The 16,658-nt window shown below is 41.0% G+C and overlaps 1 protein-coding gene across 2 annotated transcripts in view; it reads right to left on the bottom strand.

The window, feature by feature from the left end:
• LOC135527975 (IQ motif and SEC7 domain-containing protein 1-like) overlaps positions 1-16,658 on the bottom strand; it is a 260,372-nt gene that overhangs the window by 203,867 nt on the left and 39,847 nt on the right. For both annotated transcript variants that reach the window (XM_064956684.1, XM_064956690.1), the window contains exon 2: positions 6,372-6,401. In XM_064956684.1, coding sequence (XP_064812756.1) covers positions 6,372-6,401 — 30 coding nt within the window. The remainder of the gene's footprint in view (positions 1-6,371; positions 6,402-16,658) is intronic.

The raw sequence follows: 16,658 nt of genomic DNA, 5'->3' as shown, positions 1-16,658 counted from the left end.
CTCAGACTAGTATTAGACATACTTGACTACTCAGACCTAATAACTGAGGATAGCTTCATATTATTTTTTGATTTTTATAAAGCATTTGACACAGTAGAGCATCAGTTTCTCTTCCACTCCGTTGAGAGACTTGGCTTTGGGAATTTTTTCTTTAAGGCTATTAAGACTCTCTATGCAAATGGTAACAGCTCTATCAAATTGAAATATGGCACCTCACCTAGATTTGAGTTAAAGAGTGGAATTAGGCAAGGTTGTCCTATCTCTCCGTACCTGTTTTTATTAATCACCCAACTTCTTGCAAATTCTTTAAATAATAGTCCTGTACAAGGTATTTCCATAGCTGGTAAAGAAATTATTATAAGCCAGCTGGCTGACGATACTACACTTTTTCTGAAAGACGCTAATCAAATTCCCATATCGATCAATGTGATTACAGTCCTTTTCCAAAACATCTGGTCTATATCTTAACATTAATAAATGTGAACTCATAGGTGTCAAAGATTGTGTGACAGCTTCATATTATGGTATTCCAGTAAAAGAAGAACTTACATATTTAGGCATAACCATTACAAAGGATCAGAAGTCTAGAGGCTTACTAAATGTTAACCCTCTTATTAAAAAAAAAACAGAAGAAACTAAATCAATGGCTACAGAGGGACTTATCTTTAAAAGGTAGTCCTAATAACCAAGGCTGAAGGTATCTCTAGACTAACATATGGTGCTCTATCTTTATATCTTGACAGTAAAATAAGCAAGGAGATAGACCAGATGCTTTTCAACTTTCTTTGGAGAAGCCGTACCCATTACATTATGAAAACTGTTGTAATGAACACTTATGAGAATGGTGGACTGAATTTTCTGGACTTTACTACTTTAAATAATACTTTTAAGATCCATTGGATAAAACAATTCCTAAGACGACCTACTACTATTTGGAATTTTATTCCTCATCATGTCTTCTCTACTTTTGGTGGCCTTAACTTCATGTTGTTTTGCAATATTGACAAAGTTTCAGTGAAACTTTCTGCTTTTCATCAGCAGGTTCTCTTGTCATGGTCCTTAATTTATAAACACAATTTTTCTCCACACAGATATTATATATGGAATAATCGGGATATATTGTATAAAAATACCTCTTTGTTTTTAGAATATTGGTTCCGAAATAATATCCTATTGGTGAGCCAACTGGTAAATGCAGAGGGTCTTTTACTCAGTTATAAGGAATTCTTATCACTTTACAAGGTCCCTGTAACATCTAAAGATTTTGCAATTGTTTTAGATGCCATTCCCTTAGGTGTTGCTCTGTTATTCAGGAACGTGTCAAGACCTGACCCTCAGAGCCTACCTTCTATTGACCCTGTTGACTCATCAGTAGGAAAGATTTGTTTATTTTTTGGTCCATTCAACAACAGAGCGATACAATCCTTGTTTCAGCAGGATGGTGTATATGTCATGTCACCTTATGTCATGCCTTATTGGAATGGATTTATTGATAATATCTGTTGGAAAAAAGTTTGGATGTTGCCACACACATACCTACTTGTTAACAAAATTAAGGAAGTTTCCTTTAAAATTATTCATAAATATTATCCTGCTAACCACTATATGAAGAAGTTTAAGGAAAACATCAACTCAAATGGCTCCTTTTGTAATGACCACCCAGAAACAGTGTTGCATCTTTTTTGGCATTGTATGCATGTAAGAAAACTGTGACAAGACATCAGTAGGTTAATAATTGAACATATTTATGAAGATTTTACACTATTGTGGAGAGATGTACTGTTTGGATTCTTTACATACAATACAAATAAGCTGAAACATTATTATGTAATTAATTACATTATTCTTTTGGCTAAATTTCATACACAAATGTAAATTTACAAACAGAAAACCACATTTTTGGTACCCTACAAAAAGAAATTGAACTGTATTAAGACGGTTAAATGCTCTAATAACAAAAAATATGTTCGAATTGTAAGTATATGCATGTCCCTTAAGGTCCTGTAATTCTAATGTGATATTGTGCCCCCTAGCTCGATTTTCCATTGTTTGTAATCTATGTATGTTTGTGTTCCCTCATGTGCTTTATGTATTGATTTGTTGTTAATAAAATTTTAAAAAATAAAATAAAATTTTAATCACGTTATTTAGCAACAAATCAACTTGCCTCTAGCAACTTACCCTGAAAATTAGTTGGCAACACTGCACTGAGCACCGACCCACACCGGATGTCCATGGATGTTGAAAAGTAGTTGAGATTTGGTCAGTCCACCCTGGCCGGGCAAAATCTTAACCAATCATAGACAAGTTTGGGACAGTACTGTACAGTAGGGATGTGCGTGGTTATTTGAATATTCAAAAATCTGAACAAAGGTTCATATTCCAATACTTGTGGGTGTTCATAAAAAAAATAATCACAGTTCTTTTTTAACAATGAAAAGGCTTTGTCTAAATTTGATATATTAAATTGTGGCAATGCTACACAATGCTGACATGTAAAATTATTAATTCAATAAAACAACAATCTTTAGAATGTAGTGTTTATGACGTGCGCCCCATAAAAAGTTATACCGTAGTAGCCTACACGGGTTTCACACGTTTGTTGTTATTTTCTGCCAATCAAAGTGGCACTGTCTACAGTCAGGTAGCACTGTGGCACTGTCTACAAAGTGGCACTGTCTACAGCTTGTGTATCAAGCAACGTGGGAGATAATCAATGCAAAATGGAATTACAATTACGGAATTAAGTTAGTTAAATTTGTAGTAGTAGGCTACAACTACGAGCAACCATCAGGTAGGCTATTGTTTAATGTGAATGGAGTTGTTGTAGACAAGGACGGGAAAAGGTAAGGTAACGTTAGCTAGCTAGCTGGCTAACATAGCTGGCTACCTATGCTAGCTTCCTGACATCGATTTGATGCAGTCAAGACAGGCACAGCCAGGTGGAATGATAGATGACCTATGGAAGTTTGTCTAACTCGTCTATGGTTGCTCTCGCTCTCTCCCTCCCGTGTAAAACTCACCGGCTACTGCCCATCGCACTGCTGCAAGCAAGCGGCACCAAAGTCAAGCAAGCCAGTTCCCAAGTTGAAATTTGGGAGTTTTTTTAATTGAATTACATTTTTTACATGAATTCCGACTATACGGATAGCCGGGGAAAAAAATGGCAAGATATTATTTTAATAGTGAAATTATTTCAAAATGCCCATCCTCCCTACGGTACGGTACAGGGCGGCAGGTAGCCTAACTGTTAGAGTGTTGGGTCGAAAGATTGCTGGTTTGAATACCCAAACAGACAAGGTGTGTCGATGTGCCCTTGAGTAAGGCACTTAACCCTCATTTGCTCCAGGGGGCTGTACTACTATGGCTGACCCTGTAAAACTACACATTTGACTGCACCTATGTATTTGACAATAAAACATGGCAAGACTAATGTTGCACAAGCAGGTGTGGAAAGATCTTAGAGACTTACCCAGTAAGACTCACAGCTCTTAGGGACTTACCCAGAAAGACTCACAGCTCTTAGGGACTTACCCAGAAAGACTCACAGCTCTTAGGGACTTACCCAGAAAAACTCACAGCTCTTAGGGACTTACCCAGAAAGACTCACAGCTCTTGGGGACTTACCCAGAAAGACTCACAGCTCTTAGGGACTTACCCAGAAAGACTCACAGCTCTTAGGGACTTACCCAGAAAGACTCGCTGCTCTTAGGGACTTACCCAGAAAGACTCGCAGCTCTTAGAAACTTACCCAGAAAGACTCACAGCTGTAACTGCTGTCAAATGTGCTTCTAAAAAGTATTGCCTCAGGGGTGTGAATACTTATCTAAATGAGATATCTATATTGCATTTTCAATGAATGTGCAAAGATATCTAAAAACATAATTTTGCTTTGTCATTATGGGATATTGTGTGTATATAGGTGAGAGAAAAACAATGTAAACTTATGAATTCAGGTTGTAACACAACAAAATGTGTAATAAGTCAAGTGTTGTGAATACTTTCTGAAGGCATTGTATGTCTGTCTGGGGAGTTAATTAGCAGTGGCAGCTGTCGATGCATACTAACTGTTATTGTAAGACTGGAAATGTAGAGGAACTAGAGGCTGCTACTGTAGTTATAGTGATTGACACTACTCATGTGAGAGGATAAAGGCTTAATTAGCAGGATGGGTTATGGGCCAGTTCCACTAACTGATTGAATAGAGGCCCCAGTCTATTGTGTTTCACAGTTTGAGTCCCTGGAATAAATGCTGCAATGTTAGTACACTGGCTTTGCTAGTGATGCTGCTCAGTGGGTGAGGCCCCCCCCACACACACACACGACAATGACAGGCAGAAACCTCCAGGGCTCAGACACTCTCCTTCCCCGTCAAATCAGTAAGAAAGGACAGCCAGTACAGAACACAAGAGGCTGGAGGACAACAAAGATCAGGGGCGGAAAGAACAGAGAAGGCCTGAATCTACTGTATATCAACTACACAGACCCAGCTCTAGGGATCTCTCTATTCTCAGAAAACCCAGAAACACACAAAGGCAGGAGTAAGAGTGTAATTCACCATCTGCTTAACAGGAACATATGAGCGGATTACTAGTGCTGAGTGATAAGTGCTTTTTGAGGTCGGTTCGATCATTTAAAAAACAAAATCAGTTTTCAAGCTTTTTAATGGGAATTCCAAAGCCAAAAATAGTTAATTTAATTGCCAAAACATAGAAGATATTCCACTGATTCTGTCAGATCCACATTGATCAATAAAAAATAAGGAAATAATACATAATAAAATAGTTTGTATTGGATCTATATATAATGACGAGATGCTCATGTCTCCGCCCTAACATTGGGAGTTGTTCTCACAAAGGCGGGAAAGCAGGCAACAAGCTTAGGCCCAAAATAAGCCCGTAGAAACGCATTGGGATAATTTTGGATAGATTTTCGCTTCTTATTCTCTGACCCGTCTCTATCCAAGCAGGGGGGAAAAAACACTGCAATGGATTATCGTCATTGTAGTGAATTACCAGGTTTCTGTGCTGAACTAGGTTGAATATTTGCTTAATGAAAACTACAACTCCCTTCAGGCCAGCGTCCCACATAGTTCTTGACTTGATTTGTCTCATGTTGTGAATGATTTGATTTCACTCTTGAGAAAAGGCGCGATGGGCTCAAAAAAAAACAACTCATTGCAATTCGAACAATTGAACAGATGTCAGTCAACTGGTTGTTTAATAAAAAATAAACACTAAATGTTGATTATTCGCTCAGCACTATTGATAACCCATGATATTAAATCCATATACTATGTAAACAAGGAGCTCGAGACAAGACGGTTTATTTACTAGGGACTAGTGAAGGGGGGGAATGGACACAGCTACATATCAGGATATAATTTTTCATGATATATCGTGTCATATTGTTTGGACAATATCGTAATATTATTTTTGCGCCAGTTGGCTCTACCTGCTCCAAAACTCCAGTATTTTTCCTTCATAGCATGTTCTCCATCTTCTTTTTAAAGGTGCTACACCTAGAATCTCTTCACATTTATGTAGGTAGAGTTAATTAAAGTGACTATGCATAGATGACAACAGAGAGTGGCAGTGGTGTGGAGGGGAGGGGAGCAATGTGAATAGTCTGGGTATCCTTTTGACTAGATGTTCAGGAGTCATATGGCTTGGGCGATTGAAGCTGTTTAGAAGCCTCTTGGACCTAAGCTTGGCGCTCTGGTACCGCTTGCCGTGCGGTAGCAGAGAGAAGAATCTATGACTATAAGCTTACGGGTTAGAGTCCCGCTCCTTGAAAGCGGCAGATCTACCCTTTAGCTCAGTGCGAATGTGAGGTCCCTGGCAATTCCCAACCCTACTAGGCACTGGGGAGAAAAGCACCTCGACTTGACATGCCAGTCAAGTTTTCCAGCCCTAGTCACATCACGTCAAGGATGTATACTTATTCTAGCTTTAAACCACTCCATGGCTTCACTGAGTCTCCTAAAACACTCCCATATACATCTCCTGACAGATAGACTATGAGGAAATTACAATGCAGCCTTGGGTTGCACTCAAACCCATAATTTTCCCCATCATAATGGTCACTAGTGGACACTGAGGCACCTCATCAGTGCCTGGCTGCTACTATCATCAGCAGCGCACAGGATAATCCCTCATGTCTCTGCTAGCATGTTTTATTACAGAGCTGGTCAGCTATAGACTAGAGATTGTAGGGTATCATATGTTATCTGGAACCAGAACCTACTCAGAGAGATGGGTGGGTGGTGGAGGGAGATGGAATGGGAGAGAGGGAACGGGAGAGATGGTCATCAGAGTTAATCAAGTGTTACCTGAATACTTGCCTTACATCATGTGTAACAGTGTACATACCTGACCATTTTGGAGCTGTCACATTCAGATCTGAAAAACAAAGAGGCTACTGATTAGTATATTTTTCAATTCATTGTGAATGCATTTATCAAACAATCTAATTGAAAAAATTCTCAATTAATCAAGGACGATATGACAACGTAAGTGACAAACTAGCCTGGTTCTGCACTGTATGAATAGGGAAGAACCCAATGAAAAGATGCAGTACAATACCAGCAGTCATAAATCAAACACACTGCTGCGCTCAAGTCATTCTCATGGTCTACATGCCAACAATACCAGACGCAGTAAAGAATTCAAGCAATAAACTAGAAATCCCTGACAATATTGCTGTACAGTGTGTTGCAAATAATACAATGCAATTACATTGACATTCCATCGCAGAGAGAAAATGTTATCCAGTGTGCCACTGTGGAGAAGCAAAGGGTTCTTTCGAAAAAGGAAGAAAAAAAACATTTAGCCAATGTAGGTTTTCCCCATGCTCATAATGATAGAGACCTAGCTCTGGGTAGCCACAAGCGCTGCTGGAATAAAGCTCCACATGTTTTAGATACTTCAGAGAACTCAAGACAAAGCTGGTCTAACTCGTTTCAACCTTGCAGAGGTAACACAAACTGCTACATAAGAACTGGATGTGAGGAGGATGCGTCCATTACATTGTGCTCACTTCTTGAAGGAGGGGCTCAATCTTACATGGAATTACAATTCATTGAGTTAGTACTTAAACTAAGTTAGTACCTAAGAGACCAGTATACATAGCTATCCTGCATCATAGTCCTAAGAACAGAGTCCACAGAACATTGTCCATTTGCAGTCACACTCTTTAGCCCACACCAGTAGAAATGCACTTTTTCGGGCTGAAAGATAAAAGGCCAGAGCTGTCCCATGATGTTGCACAACGATTTAAGTCAATAAGTCTTTGTTTTAGTCGAAGTATGATATATTTGGGCTTGACGTGACAAATCTCAACTGCCCACTTTGTTCAAATCCATGTGAATGGTGTGTCTTTTCCTATGATACAGAAATAATTTTTCACCATACGTTTTGTTTCAGGGCTGTTTTTTTTAATGATACCTTTCACCAGCATGGCATTGTTTATTAATCAGAAACAGCTGCAAAGGTATTCCTCTTTGCGACTGATGAGCCAAACAGCCTCGTCTCCACTTGGCCGCCTTGAGCCATGGAGCACATTAAAATACCGGGTACAAATGTATGTTTTTGCACCTCCACCATGCTTCATCCGAAACACGACCCTGCCAAGCCCCACTGCTTCTTGACACTTAACCCAGAATGTGTCGGAGGAAACACAGTCTAGCTGGCGAACAAAGTCAGCTTACAGGTGCCCGGCCTGCCAGAAGGAGTCACTAGAGCGCGATGGGACAAGGAAATCAAGGCCGGCCAAACCCTCCCCTAACCCGGACGATGCTGGTGCAATTGTGCACCGCCTCTTGACACAGCCTGGGATCGAACCCGGGTCTGTAGTGACGCCTCAAGTACCACCAGGGGGGACCACATTTTTACTTATTTTTGAGCTTGTCTGTATTTAAAAAATAATAATAATAATAAAAATAATAATATATATTACCATTTGATATAATAGTATGATTGCGTGATGATAGCATTTAGCAAACCCACTCGCCCCAAGATGAATGTTTTTGACCACTAAAGTTTAGCATCGCAACACGCTCCACTGCTTTGAATGGTATAACATTAGCTATGAACCACAAGTCTCTATCCAGATAATTAAATGCACCTGCAAAATAAAATTCAAGGAACTCATAGTTTCATGTCATCTGCGGCATACATGATCATGAGCAAAGTCATTGTAGTCTATCATTTCACTTCCCCTGTGAGAACCATGAGCACGGGTTGACTTGGCTTCTCTTGTACCGCAGCCAAAGACTGGCAGCAGCCTGCCTACCTCCCCTGTGAGAACCATGAGCACGGGTTGACTTGGAATGGCTTGTACCGCAGCCAAAGACTGGCAGCAGCCTGCCTACCTCCCCTGTGAGAACCATGAGCACGGGTTGACTTGGCTTCTCTTGTACCGCAGCCAAAGACTGGCAGCAGCCTGCCTACCTCCCCTGTGAGAACCATGAGCACGGGTTGACTTGGAATGGCTTGTACCGCAGCCAAAGACTGGCAGCAGCCTGCCTACCTCCCCTGTGAGAACCATGAGCACGGGTTGACTTGGAATGGCTTGTACCGCAGCCAAAGACTGGCAGCAGCCTGCCTACCTCCCCTGTGAGAACCATGAGCACGGGTTGACTTGGAATGGCTTGTACCGCAGCCAAAGACTGGCAGCAGCCTGCCTACCTCCCCTGTGAGAACCATGAGCACGGGTTGACTTGGAATGGCTTGTACCGCAGCCAAAGACTGGCAGCAGCCTGCCTACCTCCCCTGTGAGAACCATGAGCACGGGTTGACTTGGAATGGCTTGTACCGCAGCCAAAGACTGGCAGCAGCCTGCCTACCTCCCCTGTGAGAACCATGAGCACGGGTTGACTTGGAATGGCTTGTACCGCAGCCAAAGACTGGCAGCAGCCTGCCTACCTCCCCTGTGAGAACCATGAGCACGGGTTGACTTGGAATGGCTTGTACCGCAGCCAAAGACTGGCAGCAGCCTGCCTACCTCCCCTGTGAGAACCATGAGCACGGGTTGACTTGGAATGGCTTGTACCGCAGCCAAAGACTGGCAGCAGCCTGCCTACCTCCCCTGTGAGAACCATGAGCACGGGTTGACTTGGAATGGCTTGTACCGCAGCCAAAGACTGGCAGCAGCCTGCCTACCTCCCCTGTGAGAACCATGAGCACGGGTTGACTTGGCTTCGCTTGTACCGCAGCCAAAGACTGGCAGCAGCCTGCCTACCTACCAGACGTTGCACAGTGTCATAACAATAAACAAAAACGCATATCAGCTATCTTTCAATAGTTATCCAAATTACCGGAGTGTCATCTTACTCTTTCTAGCAATTTCATGGTGGATTCGCGGCCTCAAATTATGGAAGATGCCAAAACCTTGGCAATAACAATAGATGGTGACGTCAAAGATTGGCCAGTGGTTTACATCTGTGGCAAAGTCTTCCCTTAATCAATGCTTATGATTTACGGAAGGCTTCCAACTCCAGAACCAACCATAGAACCAGCTGGCTAATCTTTTGAATACAGTGTAGTAAAAAAATACAACCGCAACTACAGATAACATTAGCTGGCTAGGTTAGCAAGATAGCTAGCTACACTGATAGCTGTCAGTGCCTTATTTGTTGATGATCAACTCCACTTGGAAATTCCCACACCCAATTCATGAATATGTATAAACAGCCTTTGCTATTCATCCGAGGTGGAACCTAAAGGTGCATTTCCTCCCTAGGACAAGAAATTACATCAAAATAGTGGCGGCCATGCGATTCCACAGAAGTATACAGTACTTTACACAGACAGAATGAAATAAACGCCACTCTACCATTAAGGGAAATCTCTGGAACACTGCACTCAGAGCCAATAAAGCTACAGGCTATATCTAGCTAAATGTATGTGCACCGTCATCGCCTACCCATACTACTCACATGGAGTAGGGGGAAAGTAATACGAGTTGAAAGTTACCTTGCGTAGCTTGGGCATTTTCACAAATTATGAATAGACAGGAAATTGCTTGCGTTTCTTATTGTAAATTGAGCAGAGAATACAATCTAAAGTATGTGACAACAGCATTTTTCCTAATTATGGGGGAAGTTGAATTGTTGAATGAGGAGATGGTGGTCCTTTGGAATTATAGAACTTCATTGTTGTTTTCAACAGAACCATCTGGACTCTCTGGGGTTGAGGATTCGCTGCTGGCTACCTCTCAACACTATACTATCCCACATGGCTACCTCCCTTCCACTCCCTCTTTCTCCCATTTCCCTCTCTTCTATACCCTGTTGATCACCTAAGTCTTTCTCCTCAGAGTACATCGCCAACAGAGGGACAGCAGAGTCATCTCTCTCTCAACTCACCATCAGCTCTACTCCTGAGATATTAGAAGAAAAGTACTTCAACTTATATATGGAGCTCTCTGTGTATTTGTTTTAGCCTCAGCCATACAGTTCTTTAAATCACACAGAGGAGAAACTAAAAACAGACAAAAATGTGATTATTTGATTGCTGGCAATGGCATTTGGTGCTGCTGGTGCCATCTCTCATTGTTGTTGTCAGCACATGAAATGCAGGCTTCACACAATCGTTTTGAAATCTATTTGATTTAGACCAGGGATGGGCAACTCTAGTCCTCAGGGGACTGATTGGTGTCACACTTTTGCCCCGATTGGTGTCACACTTTTGCCCCAGCCACAGCTAACACGCTGGACTCCAATAATCAACTAATCATGATCTTCAGTTTAGAACGCAATTAGTTTAATCAGCTGTGTTTGCTAGAGATGGGGGAAAAAGTGTGACACCACTCCTCCGGCCCCCGAGGTCTGGAGTTGCCCATCCCTGATATAGACAAACCACAGCTTCCCATTTTAACAAACAGGTGTAAAATCTGTGTCACTCTCTGTCTGTCTGCCTCTGTATCCACTGCTGTGTCTCACCCATATTGTGCGTGTGTGATCATGTTTAAGGTGCTCTGCACATTAGAATATTTGCCAAAGCTCTACTACAAACAGAACAAATCCTGCTGAACAAACCAATCACCATCAGTGAATTCGTTAGAGCAAACCCCCATCACATTCACCACTGAACCTGGTTGAGCTGAGCAGAGCAGCGACATCGGGTCAATATGAAGCGCTGAGATTCATTGACACACATAGCACAGCTCCCGTCCAATGCACTGCCAAATATTGTAATATTGATTGGTGTTCATACTAACCCTGTACCAGTGCAGCATGATAGTCATGTAGGCATTACTCACTAACTGAGAAGACCCATTGAACCATCACCCCTAAAATCATTTGTTGAATGAGAAACGCCATTTCTTTGAGCCCTCATTCGTGTCTGACAGGCTCAGAGCTGAGAAAAAAACTGAGTCGCTGGCTCTTCAGATACACAGAGATTGGGCTGCTTGAGTGGTCAGAACTCTGGACAGCTCCTTTCCCACATAGACAGGCCATGTAACGCTCTAAAAACTCTTTCAAAGAGAAGGCTACAGATGAGGCAATTTACAAGGATATTCAAATTCTGTAGAAGGCTGGAAAGTGAAGTACGTTGAATAGTGGGTTACAACATTATCCATTTATTTTCAAAATGTAATTATATTGCTTTATATTTCTGTCTGGGTGAATTGGATAGGTGACCATTTTTCAGGCCTTGAAACTATAGCAAGTGTTTAGGAATAACTCCAAGGACCAATATGTAATATTGAATAATACATGACAATTCAAACAGTATGCACATTTGAAAATACAGATTTACCTCTTTAATAGTGCATTTACAGTACCAGGCAAACGTTTGGACACACCAACTCTTTATTTTTACTATTTCCTATATTGTAGAATAATAGTGAAGACATCAAAATAACACATGCCATGTGTTAAACAAATCAAAATATATTTTATATTTGAGATTAGCCATTCTCTCAACCAGCTTCATGAGGAATGCTTTTCCAACAGTCTTGAAGGAGTTCCCACATATGCTGAGCACTTGTTGGCTGCTTTTCCTTTTTGCGGTCCAACTCATCCCAAACCATCTCAATTGGGTTGAGGTCAGGTGATTGTGGAAGCCAGGTCATCTGATGCAGCACTCCATCACTCTCCTTCTTAGTCAAATAGCCCTTACACAGCCTGGAGGTGTGTTTTGGATCATTGTCCTGTTGAAAAACAAATGATAGTCCCGCAAACGAGATGGGATGGCATATCGCTGCAGATTGCTGTGGTAGCCATGCTGGTTAAATGTGCCTTAAATTCTAAATAAATCACTGACGGTGTCACCAGCAAAGCACCCCCACACCTCTTCCTCCATGCTTCACGGTGGGAACCACACATGCGGAGATCATCCTTTCACCAACCCTTCATCTCACAAAGACATGGCGAATGGAACCAAAAATGTCACATTTGTCACATTTGGATTTCCACCGGTCTAATATCCATTGCTTGTGTCCATTGCTTGTGTTTCTTTGCCCAAGCAAGTCTCTTCTTATTATTGGTGTCCATTAGTAGTGGTTCCTTGGCAGTAATTCAACCATGATTCACATAGTCTCCTCTGAACAGTTCATGTTGAGATGTGTCTGTTACTTGAACTCTGAAGCATGTATTTAGGCTGCAATCTGAGGCTGGTAACTTATGAACTTTTCTTCTGCAGCAGAGGTATCTCTGGGTCTTCCTTTCCTGTGGCGGTCCTCATGAGAGCCAGTTTCATCATAGTGCTTGATGGTTTTCCACTTGAAGAAACTTTCAAAGTTCTTGACATTTTACGGCTTGACTGACCTTCATGTCTTAAAGTAATGATGGTCAGTCATTTCTCTTTGCTTATTTGATCTGCTCTTGCCATAATATGGACTTGGCAGGGCTATCTTCTATATATCTTCTGTATACAAATAGGGCTATCTTCTGTATATCACCCCAACCTTGTCACAACACGACTGATCGGTTCAAACGCATAAAGAAAAGAAATTCCACAAATTAACTTTTTATTTTATTTATTTCACCTTTATTTAACCAGGTAGGCAAGTTGAGAACAAGTTCTCATTTACAATTGCGACCTGGCCAAGATAAAGCAAAGCAGTTCGACACATTCAACAACACAGAGTTGCACATGGAGTAAAACAAACATAGAGTAGAAAAATAAGTCTATATACGATGTGAACAAATGAGGTGAGATAAGGGAGGTAAAGGCAAAAAAAAGGCCATGGTGGCGAAGTAAATACAACATAGCAAGTAAAACACTGGAATGGTAGATTTGCAGTGGAAGAATGTGCAAAGTAGAAATACAAATAATGGGGTGCAAAGGAGCAAAATAAATAAATAAATACAGTAGGGGAAGGGGTAGTTGTTTGGGTAAATTATAGATGGGTTATGTAGAGCTTCTTTTGTTGGCACTCCAATATGTCCCATAAACATCACAATTGGTCCTTTTGTTCGGTTAATTCCATCCATATATATCCAAAATATCTATTTATTTGTCCCATTTGATTCAGAAAAAAACAGCTTCCAAAATGCGCAACGTCACAACAAAATATTTCAAAAGTTGTCTATAAACTTTGCCAAAATATTTCAGTAATATAACTTTAGGTATTTTTAAACGTTAATAATCAATCAAATTGAAGATGGGTCTATCTGTGTTCAATACAGGAACACAACAAACCAAGCTACGTTTCAAGTCTTGCGCAACTCTCAACAGTGTTATGTAGTTCCTAGTTGGCCCTACTTCTTCAGTGCACAAATTAATAAACTCAACCAAATTCCAAAGACTGGTGACATCCAGTGGAAGAGGTAGGAACTGAAAACCAGTTACTAAGAAATATTGTTTGCCAATGAGAATTCAGTGAACAGACAGAGACCTCTAAAATAAAAAATCTGAACGGTTTGTCCTCTGGGTTTTGCCTGCTACATAAGTTCTGTTATACTCACAGACATGATTCAACCCGTTTTAGAAACTTCAGAGTGTTTGCTATCCAAATTTACTAATAATATGCATATCTTATATATTCTTGGCATGAGTAGCAGGAAGTTGAAATTGGGCACGCTATTTATCCAAAAGTGAAAATGTTGCCCCTTATACATAGAGGTGGATCAGAGACTCACCAGCAGCAAGAGCGACATCATTGATGTATACAGAGAAGAGAGTCGGCCCAAGAATTGACCCCTGTGGCACCCCCATAGAGACTGCCAGGGCCCGGACAGCAGACGCTCCGATTTGACACACTGAACTCTATCAGAGAAGTAGTTGGTGAACGAGGCGAGACAATCATTTGAGAAACCAAGGCTATCGAGTCTGCCAATGAGGTGGTGGTGATTGACAGAGTTGAAAGCCTTGGCCAGATCAATGAATACGGCTGCACAGTATCGTTTCTTATCGATGGCGGTTAAGATATCGTTTAGGACCTTGAGAGTGGCTGAGGTGCACCCATGACCAGCTCTGAAACCAGATTGCATAGCGGAGAACGAGCGGTGGGATTCGAAATGGTCGGTAATCTGTTTGTTGACTTGGCCTTCGAAGACCTTAGAAAGGCAGGGTAGGATAGATATAAGTCTGTAGCAGTTTGGGTCTAGAGTGTCTCCCCCTTTGAAGAGGGGGATGACCGCAGCTGCTTTCCAATCTTTGGGAATCTCAGACGACACGAAAGAGAAGTTGAACAGGATAGTAATAGGGGTTGCAACAATTTCGGCAGATCATTTTAGAAAGAAATGGTCCAGATTGTCTAGCCCGGGTGATTTGTAGGGGTCCAGTTTTTGCAGCTCTTTCAGAACATCAGCTGACTGGATTTGGGAGAAGGAGAAATGGGGAAGGCTTGGGCGAGTTGCCGTGGGGGGGGTACAGTGCAGTTGACCGGGGTAGGGGTAGCCAGGTGGAAAGCATGGACAGCTGTAGAAAAATGCTTATTGAAATTCTCAATTATAGTGGATTTATCAGTGGTGACAGAGTTTCCTATCCTCAGTGCAGTGGGCAGCTGGGAGGAGGTGTTCTTTTTCTCCATGGACTTTACAGTGTCCCAGTGTCCCTTAACAAGGCACACCTGTTAATTGAAATGCATTCAAGGTGACTTCCTCATGAAGCTGGTTGAGAGAAAGCCAAAAGTGTGCAAAGCTGTCATCAAGGCAAAGGGTGGCTACTTTGAAGAATCTGAAATATATTTTGACTTAACACTTTTTTTGGTTACTACATGTGTTATTTCATAGTTTTGATGTCTTCACTATTATCCTACAATGTAGAAAAAGTACAAATAAAGAAAAACCCTTGAATGAGTAGGTGTGGCCAAACTTTTGGCTGGTACTGTATATGATAATTAATGTAGTCGTATATGATAATTAATGTGACACATGAGCTTTTAGGATGCATTGTTAAAAGAGTGAACTTTAAAAAGCCCAACTGCAACAATGTGATTTGAATGCAAATATACAGTGCCACATCATATCACCACTACAAAAGCTTTACTGTCACTAGTGCTTGAATTATGACCACTATAACATGCAACCAAATTAACCAAAAGTTCTAATGCATTCAAAAAGCAGGACAGGGGGCAGAAAACATTTATATCAATAATTCATCTTTATATTTGCAACGTAAACATTGCTCTGTATTAAATCAAATCCAATTATATTCTTTACATGCTTTGTAAATAAAAGGTGTGGACTAACAGTGAAATCCTTCCCAACAATGTAGAGATGGAAAACATTGAAAAGTAATAGAAAAGTAAAACACAGTGATAAACGTAATAATATAATAATATATCCCATTTAGCAGACGCTTTTGTCCAAAGCGACTTACAAGTCGGCTGGGGCCACTACTTTTACATATGGGTGGCCCCAGCGGGAATCGAACCCACGACGCTTGGCGTTGCAAGCGCCATGCTCTACCGACTGAGCCACACAGCAACTTGGCTATATACACGGGATACCAGTACCGAGTCTTTGTGTAGGGGCACGAGGTCAATATGTACAAATTAACTAGGCAGCGGCGACCAACTGTTTTGAGGCCTACCTGTTTAGCTAAAAACATGCTTTTTGTGTATGTATTTAGAGCCCTTCACTTTTTCCATATTTTCTTACATTACTGCCTTATTCTAAGATTGATATTTTTTTCCTCCCTCAATCTACACACAATACCCCATAATGACAAAGCAAAAAAAAAAAAAGGTTTTTAGACATTCTAAAAGAAATATCACATTTACATTAGTATTCAGATCCTTAAATCAGTTCTTTGTTGAAGCACATTTGGCAGTGATTACAGCCTCGAATCTTCTTGGGGAAATTCCCACCAAAGAAACAGTGACTTCGGAAAGTTTCACAGCCCTTGACTTTTTCCACATTGTTACGTTACAGCCTTATTCTAAAATGCATTAAATAAACAAAATCCTCAGCAATCTACACACAATACCCCATCATGACAATGCAAAAATAGTTTTTTTAGAATGTCTGCACATTGATTCAAAAAACAGAAATATCTTATTTACATAAGTATTCAGACCTTTTTCTATGACACTCGAGTTTGAACTCAGGTGCATCCTGTTTCCATTGATCATCCTTGAGCTGTTTCTACAACTTGAGTGGTGTCCACCTGTGGTAAATTCAATTGAGTGGACATGATTTGGAAAGGCCAAGTGGGCAAACCAAAAGGCAAACTCCAAGACTCTTTTGTCTGATGAAGAAGATT

This window comes from Oncorhynchus masou, chromosome 33, assembly GCF_036934945.1.
Source record: "Oncorhynchus masou masou isolate Uvic2021 chromosome 33, UVic_Omas_1.1, whole genome shotgun sequence".
In the NCBI taxonomy this organism is placed as follows: domain Eukaryota; kingdom Metazoa; phylum Chordata; class Actinopteri; order Salmoniformes; family Salmonidae; genus Oncorhynchus; species Oncorhynchus masou.
Note: the sequence above shows the minus strand (reverse complement) of the source record. Positions and strands in the feature narration are given on the sequence as shown.